The 9,672-nt window shown below is 44.5% G+C and overlaps 1 protein-coding gene across 28 annotated transcripts in view; it reads left to right on the forward strand.

The window, feature by feature from the left end:
* Positions 1 to 8,487, forward strand: part of Epb41l1 (erythrocyte membrane protein band 4.1 like 1) — a 122,662-nt gene extending 114,175 nt beyond the window's left edge. For all 28 annotated transcript variants that reach the window (XM_058575340.1, XM_058575341.1, XM_058575334.1 and 25 more), the window contains one exon: positions 5,094 to 8,487. In XM_058575340.1, coding sequence (XP_058431323.1) covers positions 5,094 to 5,102 — 9 coding nt within the window. In that variant the 3' untranslated portion in view covers positions 5,103 to 8,487. The remainder of the gene's footprint in view (positions 1 to 5,093) is intronic.
* The last annotated feature ends 1,185 nt before the right edge of the window (positions 8,488 to 9,672 follow it).

Raw genomic sequence — 9,672 nt, forward strand, 5'->3', positions numbered from 1 at the left:
GGAGTCAGAGGAAGGAGGGGATGGAGTATTCTCGATTCCTTCTTTTGGGGTTCCAGGCCTCAAACCCAGAACAGTAAATCCAGAAGTGGTAAGAAAAAGGGACAGAGGAGTGACACTTGGGATTGTGGGGAACAGAGGGAGGTTCACATGACCTCACTGGACACTACCTATAAGCTGGAATCAGAAAAAGTCCTACCAGGCCTAGTGTCACATTCCTGTCCTCGAGTCTCTGTCTCCATCAGAGGTCACTGGATATTGCTAAGGGGACATGATACCCAAAGTCCTTGATCCCATCTGTCTTTCGGGACTGCAAAGCCTTGACTTCACAGGCTTCCTGAGATCATAATCTTACAGCCCCCCCAATGTCTTCCTGTTTCTTTGTGGGCCCTCAGTGCCTTGGAATAAGAGAAATGAGATGGTATTAGGGAACATAAGGCCTCCAGCAGCCTAAACTGGGAGTGATGTTTTTCTGGCACCTCTTGAAGCTTACCACATTTTATCAGACCTATAAAACAAAATCTCACAAATATTGAGTTGCATGAAATAAGGCAGACACAGCAAGTACATGTCATGATTCTATTTATTGGAAGTTCAAAAACAGGCAAAACTTTGATCCCAATGATGGTAAAATTCAGAATGGTGTTACTTCTAGGATGCAGTAGTTACAGTAAAGAGGTGCAGGGGAACCTTCTGGGTGCTAGGAACGTATCTCCTACTGGTTACATGGGAGCATACACATAAAAATTTGTCACAATCTTATTGACACTTGGTTTGTGCACTTTATACATTTTTACACAATGAAAAAAAATCTATGTCAAAGATCCCATAAATAACAGGTGGTCTCCTTTTTTGACCTTTTCCCTAAATAAATGAAACTAGCATTTTCTAGAAAGATATAAGAATCTTTCTCTTCCTTTGATTACCAGCTCCTTAATGTCAGAAGAAGAAGTACTTAAACATTTTTCTGCTACATTGAAAGGCTGTTAACCTTTGGTCTAGAGCAGACTTGTCAATAGAACTCTTTCTACAATAATTTCTGTGCTATTTAATAGGGTAGCCACTAGCCAAATATGGATGTTGAGCACTTGAAATTGGCTAATCCAAAATATATTGTTCTTTTTTTTTAAGTTGTAAATGAACACAATAACTTTATTTATTTATTTATTTTAATGTGGTACTGAGGATTGAACGCAGTGCCTCACACATGCTAGGCAAATGCTCTACCACTGAGCAACAACCCCAGCCCCCCAAAAGTGATCTTCTTTAAGTGTGAATAAATGTAGGAGTTTGAATATTTAATGTGAAAAAAAATGTAAACTATCTCAATAATTTTTACAGAAATTGCAATGGATATATTGGGTTAAGTTTTATGTATCTCTCTCTCTCTCTCTCTCTCTCTCTCTCTCTCTCTCTCTCTCTCAGACACACACACACACACACACACACACTGAGGGGGAGAGAGATCTTTTATTTTGTTTTTCTATGTTTTGATGGTGCTGGGAATCAAACCCAGGGCCTTGCACATGCTAGACCAGTACTCTACCACTGAGCTACACCTCCAGCCCCCAAAATATATTATTAAAATGAATTTCACCTGTTTCTTTCTATCATTGTTTAATGTAAGTTAAAATTAAAATTTTTATTTTGGAATTAAAGTGTTCTATTTACCTAGAAAAGTTTAGAAAAATTAATAAATATCATCTAGAAAAGGTCCTGTGTAGAAAATCTTTTATACAAGTCATTGTCACTCTTGTCCTCTCTGTTGTCTAGTAATTCTTACTTTCTCTCCTCAAATCTCAGAGTGGCAGAGGATAGGTCACTTCCCAAGCTGGTGCAGAACTGGCTGCCTCACCTGGGAACCTTGTTTAGTATACAAGTACTGGAGAACCCTCTGAGTTGGAGAGGCTGGAGGGGACCTGGGTACTGGAGTGCCTGGGAATCCTAGGGAGGCCCTGTGCAGTCAGGTGTAGGAGCCACTAATGCTAAGAGCTCTGTACGGGAATCCAGGGACCAACTCTAGCCATTCCCCTGACCAGCGTGTGACCATGGGTCAGTTTTTTTTTTTTTTTTCCTTGTGGGGGACTCAGGGTCCTCATTTTCAGAGTGAAGAGGTAGAGCAAGCCCCCTTCTGGTTGTGTTCTTCTGGCTGTTGTGTGACCCTGGGGGTCGCTTGTGTGTTGCTCATCTCTTCTTCATTCTCTTTCATTCCTCATCTTTCCCTGGGGATTCCCAGCCATCCCCCGCCCCCAGGCTCCGGCCTTCCCCTTTCTCTGGCCTTTCAGGGTTCTTGTCCCAGCCTCCACATCTGGCCTATTCCACCACCTTGGAGTCTCTTACATCTGCCCCCTCACTGCTCCTAAGCTGTCTCATTCCCTCCTCTTCTGTTCTTTCTTGATGTTTCTGCCCCCACATACCACCATTCATATTCATGCTCTCCCCCTCCCTCCCTCCATCCTTCCTGGGGATCGTTCTGTAAAGGTCACCTTGTTTATGTTGTCCTGGAGAGCCAGTTTTCCCCTTGCCTTTTCCACCCCATGCTTTACCACGACTTATTGTCAAGGAGCCACCCCTGATTCTTAGGAGAGTAATGCCCACTAGTTCTAGGGGGTGGTCTTTCCTGAATTAGAAACTCTTCCTGAAGGTGCTTCAAAATCATTGTTGTAGTGGATAGATATATCTTGTTACCCCAAAGAAAAGCCCTGCAGTCCTACAGGCCTGATTCTAATCACAAGCCCTGCTCTTTATTGTCTATATAACCTTGAGCAAATAATTCTTTCTTCTCAGACTGTGTTTCCTCATCAGCCAAACAGCAATGACAATCATAGTAATAACTAAAAATTGCTATCACTTATGGAGTGCTTATACTGACCCAGGCACCAAGCTCTTTGCTGATATAAGTACTATTGTCTGCTAATTCATTTTACAGATGAGGAAACTGAGGCTCAGAGACATTAGGTGGCTTGTTCACAATCAGGGAGCAGGGAACATGATGGATTGATTAGGCTAAGCCTAATCTGTTAGACTCCATATCTACCCTATGGTCTTAGCCTCCTCATCACACTGACTTTCTGTAGTCTCTTTCTCACAGGGTTACAGAGATCATACATAGGTGGTACTTAGCATAGTGCCCAATAGAAGTTCATTATGATCATCATTACCATTAACTGAAAGTAGGCTAACAAACGTTGCACATAGGTACTCTGCTGTAATACACCTAGAAGAATAAATTGTAATATAGTAGTGTTTAGATGCCCTGGTGCTTCTGAATTGCCTGTGGTCTTTTGAGGACATCTTACATATCCATTAGCTTGATTACACTGACTTATAGAGCAATCATTAATCAATGAGCAAGCTTAAAGTGTAGCCTGCTGATCTAAGAAACAACAAACAAACAAATAAACAAAAACCTAGTTAGGAATCGAATAGAAAGAATATGCTCAGGTTTTGGAGCCAAAAATACCTTGAGAGCTGTGTGCCCACTGGAACCTCTCTGGGCCTCAGTTTCCTCACTGGTCCAATGGTGTTCATTTATAAATAGGAGCTGCTGAAATAATTCAACAGCATCTGTGACATATAGGGATGGCATCTTGCAGGAAGAATGTGCTCAGTAGGGAAAACCTGCTTCCTTGTCCCTCTGAGATCTTGCTGTGTTTAGGGGACCAGGAGAGCCCTAATAAGTCAGACCGTAGACTTTCACCACCAGCCTGAGACCCTGTTCCCACAAGGGTGTTCATCTTGCTGGTCTTCCTCTTCTCTTTCCTGATTCTTCCCAAAACATCTGTCTCTGCTCCAGTTGGATCTTGGTCTTCCATCTTAAACTTCCTCCTTGAAGTTCTTGCTGTGAGTGTGAAAAACACATCCATGTCACACGGAGTCCTCACCTTCTCTCCTGCAACCTCACAGACCAGATGTGTGGTTTCTGCTCCATCTTCTCCCTCTGGCCCACTTCCTTCAGAAAGCACCTGTCTTCCAAACTCTGCCAGCAAGGGGGTGGCACTCACCCAGCTCCTAAAGCTGCCATGCCTTCAAAAATTTAACTACATGGGGGAAAACTGACCTGTTCAAAAACAGGAACCAACTTGCTAAAACATTGACTTCCTCTGGGCCTCAGTTTTCCCATCTGTCAAGAAGGATCCAAGCAAGATCTTGGATGAACAAGAAGGATCCCTTTTTGGCAACTTCTTTAGCACTTGACCATCTATAAGTGGCAAAGGCAGGGATGATATTCCATGTGCTAAATGGTTTTGAGTCATTGCCACATGGCGGGTACAGTGTTGGGCATTGGTGCCCTTGCCCTTCAGGAGATCAGGGCAATAGTAATAACAAGAACAGCTGCTATATATTCAGTACTGACCATGTGCTAGGTCCTTGATGAGACTCCTCTTTATAACTGTGTGGGGTGGGACCCATTGTATAGAAGCGACTAAGGCTTAAAGAAGTTAAGAAATGCACCCATGATTTCAGGGACTTGAGAGGTTGAGGCAGGAAGATCACAAGTTCAAGGCCAGCCTCAGTAACTTAGTGAAACCTGTCTCAAAAATAAATAAATAAAAGGGCTGGGGATATAGCTTAGTGGTAGAGTACCCGCAGGATCAATTCCCAGTACCACAAAAAAATGCAAATAAAAAGTAAACACTGTAGTCTAGGGTTTAATTTCCAGGGCACAACAGACTCATGGAGAACAAAAGAGAAAAACAAAAAAAGATGGAATGTCTGTAATCATAACTAAATATTTCATAGAACTGAGTCAAGATAGGAAGAAAAAGTAAAATGACTGTGATCTTAGCTCCCCATTGTTAAAGGACATCTTAACAAATTTTCAGGCCAAAGTAAAAAATGTGTCTCCCGGGAAGCAAGTTGGTGAACACACATGGACTCTGGAGTCAGGCGAATGTGGGTCAGTTCCCAGTGGCCACACACAAGCTGTGTGGCCTTGCACAAGCCACTCTACCTTTCTGAGTCAAAGCAAAGGGCACGTGGTAAAGGGTATCTAAAGTAACTTCTTGCCTTGTATTTATAGGTGAGTGACAAAAGTTACTAAATTTCCTTGTCCTCCTCTTTTTTCTTTGTGCCCCCCTGCCTCTGGCTGCCAGGAATCCTGACCTCCGTGAAGGGGTGCTGGCATGTCTGGTCCAACCCACGCCAGAAAACCATTAAGAAGGGGCCTTCAATCTGGATTCTCCGACACCAACACTCATGTCCCAGCTGCAACGTACTGTCACTGATGAGAGACTGGGAAGGGAAAGCATATATATATAGATATATATAGATATAGATATATATACAGGAAACACCGCGTCCTTGCACTGCTGCTGGGGCTGGCGGAGCAGTCGGCCGACAGCAACAACCAACATCTGCCACAACCTACATTTCCTTTGCAGACAAATTGAATAATTGGTGGGATTTTTCAGGAAAAAAAAAATGACAACAACCATAATCCCTTCCTCTCCATGTTCTGCAAACCGCAAAAGCAAGCCAGACCACGATGATTGTAGAAGTTCCATTCAACCCTGGTTGTGCACAGTCCAGTTCGTGGACAAGCGTTCCATTTGTTCTTCTCCATCATCTGTTGCCCCCTCAAATGCAAAGGAAAACAGTCACGCAGCCAAGCAAGAGAAGTCGCAGCAGCAAGTCACACACAGGCAACCATTCTCCAAGAAGGAAAGAAAGAAAATCTCCCACTTGGAAAAGAGGAGCAGGAACACTGGATTATTGTTTTCTGGGTCTTGACACTGGGCTGCAAAATCCACCTTCTTTTCTTCTGCCTCCCCTCATCCTCAACTCTCACACGTCTTGTCATTTTTTTTGTCTCGGCTCCCTCCTGCCCCTATCCTGCCCCATCTCCCCCTCTGTGTCCTGGTCCTGCTGAGGGCCACTGCAGATGACTCTCATTTGAAACAAGAAAAAGAAAAGAAGAGAAAGCAAGAACAGAAAATGAAGCCGCGGGAAGGGAAGTAGACATTGTATGTTTCTGGTTTCTCTTGATGAAGGTGCAGCTCGTAGGAGATTTGTATGGATGTGCTTTTAAGTTATGTATATTACATATAACAGGAAACAAATATTAAAATAAACAGTGATGGTAAGTATGAAGCTGACATTTTAAAATTATAATTATCTGACTGTGATTGATGTATCCCAAGGTCCCTAGATCTTGCTGAACTAGCCCAGCTGAGGAGACCTGGACTTTGGGTGCAGCGGCTCCCAGTTGGGGCTGATGGGTTCAGTGTAGTATACTGTGTGTGGTGTTTGTAATTGGGTGATTGGTGGGGAGAGTGGGGCCCCCAGTGGAGACATGGGGGCTCACCAAGAAGGAAATAACAGAGGCCTGAATATGCCGGTCCAAGATGCCTTCTCCCCCCAGCAGTAGCAGCCGGGACCTGCTCTGTGCTCAGATCCAGTGTCCAGAGTTGGGACTCTGCTGCTGAGGTCCCCACAGTAGAGGTCCCCTAGCTCAGTCCTCCTACCTCCCTAGGGGGCTTGCCTTGATTTTCAGTCCTCTCTTTGTTTTATTATTATGATTTTTTTTTTGCCATGTCTTGCCCTTCCCTGATGACTAGCTCCACACCGGAAGGGAGGTGGTGCCCCTGGCCAAAGTAGAAGATGGTGGCTCTAACCTGGCTCCGTGAAATGCCCAGCTCAGTCTTCTCCTCTTCTCCTTTCATATTCTGAGTCATTCTCTTTTTCCTGGGCCAAAGTAGCCATGATGAAAAGGCCATGAACACAGGACAGACCCCAGTAGGTCAAAACTGCATTTCCAAAGGCCTCCCCTACTCCTAACAATGGAGAGCAAAGGGCAGTGTTGTCCAAAGGCTCCGCCTCTGTGTAAGATCCTGACCCAGGAGACCTCCTGCTCAGTCTGCATCTGAGCTCTGAGCCTTTGCCCTGGAAGTCCCAGCAATTGTCTTGAGACCACAGAAGCCCTTGGATAAGCCCTGTTACAAGCTTGGCATTGCCCCCTGGCACACATGAGCTCCCTCAGGCTTGCCTGCTCAGGGAGAATCTCCTTCTGAGAGAAAATGTCTCACAGCACTTTAATTTCTCAGCCTTGCTTCTAAAGTGGTCAATAAATTCATACAACAAATATTTATTGAGTACCCATTTGTGCCAGGCACTGTTCTCAGGAGGAAGGAGAAAGTGTGAAGGAGAGGAGAGATCTGGAAAATCACCTTGACCAGGCTTATGTCCGCAGCCATGCCTGGCCCATCTGAGAGCCTTTTCCCAACTCATACCTAGGGATGTCCTCCAGAGGGCCCAGCATAGATGTACCCCACTTGGCTTCTCAGTTAACCCTATAAGGTATACCTTAGTAATTTAACTGGTGCGGACCTGAAGTAGGACAAGAAACTAGAATATCTTTTGTCTCTGTGGGCAAATGGGAAGTAAAGCAAATCTCTCAGATTGCAGGGTTGACCATGTCCCCCACTGCTGCCTGGTGCAGGCCAGTGGATCCACTGAACTCCCTCTAAGTGCAGCAGCACACTCTATCTACCAGGATTTGTAGAGAAGCCACAGAACTTTCTTCCTGTCCTTCTCAACCTGAGAATTCCCACTCTTCCTGGGCCAAGAGCTGGAATGGCTCCATCCTCTCAGAGCCACTAGGATTTTGGCTCAGGCCCCACCGTCTGCAAGAACCAGGCATCATGAGCACACTGGATACACCTCAAAGGGAGGATATTTGTTCTGTGTTTTGCACCTGCCTACAGACACTGGGCTTCAGGGTGGGGATGAAGTGACTGGGCTTAGCTTGTGAGCCATCAGGATTTGGGGAGATCCCCATCCCATGGATGCTGTGACCTTCCTTCTATGGAGTAGCAAGCAGGGACACCAGGGAAAAGGGAACCTACAAAGCTGAAATCTAGGGCACTATTTCCTCCTCCTCTCCATAGAGAATAGAGACGTTTGTCTTGTCTGTCTTCAACCTATTTTTCCTTTTTTATACTTCTCATCCTTTCTGTGCTGCCTCTCCATCTGGGAGGCTGGGTAGCATAGCGGGGAAAGTCCTGGAGGGCAGTCAAGGTTCTAGGTGACCATTCTGACTCAGCCCCTGACTCACCATCTGACCTTGGGTTAGTCGCATTCCTCCTTTGGCCACTGAGCCCCACTTGTGAAATGAGCAGGGTGAACTAGATGCTCTCCAGGGTTTATTCCCACTCTGCCATCCTACCAATCTTTGTTTTCTCTTATTTTGCTTTCTCTGGATCTTTTCCATCCGAGGGTACAGAAAGTGCCAGGACCTGTTTCAGTTTTTGAATCCTGCAAGTACATTCCAAGACTGGCCTGAAATTGCATGAGCAACATCACTCTAAATAATTTTTTTTTTCCAAAGCACCTTACCAACCAACTGCGATGCTGTCCTGTTCCTTTTTACTCACACCCCTTCTCCTCTCTCGTCCCCACGCTCCCCCACCTCAGTGCTCCGTGCTGTATGCGTGTGCTCTCTGTTCTTGTATACTCAATAAAAGTGAAATAAATGTGTTTGATGCTGAATCACAGATTTCCTTGGTCTCCCTCTCTTTGACCTTGGCCACTGGTATGAGTAGGTATTATGGGAAGGACTAAAACTGGAGCGGAGATACCTCAACTTAGAATACTTGTATTTTACAAATGTTTGGAGCTCCTGGTGTGGCCCAGGACTGGGCTTCGGTTCTGTAGGTACAACAAACGAGGCAACCTCCTTGCCATCCAGGAGCTCAGAGGCTAGTGGAAGAAACAGACAACAAAACAGGTAACCAGACCAAGACAACTGCAGATGGTTAGCACCAGCAAGGAAATACAGAAGAGGGAGAGGATGGAGAGCCACTGAAGGAGGTCACTTTAAACTAGGTGGCCAGGGCTGAGTGGTAGAGTACATGTTTAGCAGGTGCGAGGTCCTTGATTTGATCCCCAACACCTCAGGGTCGGGGCATGGCAGCCAGCTGGGGCCTCCCTGAGGTGGTGATTTTTGAGCTGAATGAAGAGAAAGATCAAGTAAAATGAAGAATGTGGGTGAGAATGTTCTAGGCAGAGGAAACCGTAAGTATACATGCCCCAAGACCTGGAGGGTGTGTTATATGGAAGAACAACATGGGGTCCCTCCTCTTCCTGAAAGAAAAGCACCTCTGCTCAGGTCTTTTCCTGCAACACCCACCTCACTGGGAGCCTAAGGAAGAGTATGTTCAGCAACCCCCAACTTCAGCTTTGCTTACAACCTCCATATATACTCCATACCCTCACACCAACTGCCCATTGTTGACTACTCTTTCCTTAAAATGACTCACTTTGGGGAAACAAACTAAACTTATTTTAAAAGGAAACTATTACTTCCATAAAAAAAATTAGTGTCACTTGCAAATAAAGGAGGTTTCCATAAAAATAAATACAAAAAATATAAAAGTCAAAAAACATATCTGAGTAAAACTTAAACTCATTCCTTGTGCCATCTGAGGTACATATAGAACACTTTCCATTTTATTCTATCAAGTGACTCTCTACTCCACCTTTTTGTATTGTCCAAAATCTTACAGGCAAGTCTTTTTTCCATGTATATACTCTTTTTCAGAGTTTAAGTCATTTTGTGTTTACCATTCTAAATACTTTTTAAAACTTATATCCTAAGTATTTCCCTATAATTTCAAATACTAAATACGATTTTTTTCTTTGTAAAGGTAATTCATTAAATGACACAAAAGGCAA

The sequence above is a fragment of the Marmota monax genome, unplaced genomic scaffold (genome assembly GCF_021218885.2).
Source record: "Marmota monax isolate L192 unplaced genomic scaffold, Marmota_monax_Labrador192_F-V1.1 WCK01_AAM20220418_F8-fsc00014, whole genome shotgun sequence".
NCBI classification, from domain to species: Eukaryota; Metazoa; Chordata; class Mammalia; order Rodentia; family Sciuridae; genus Marmota; species Marmota monax.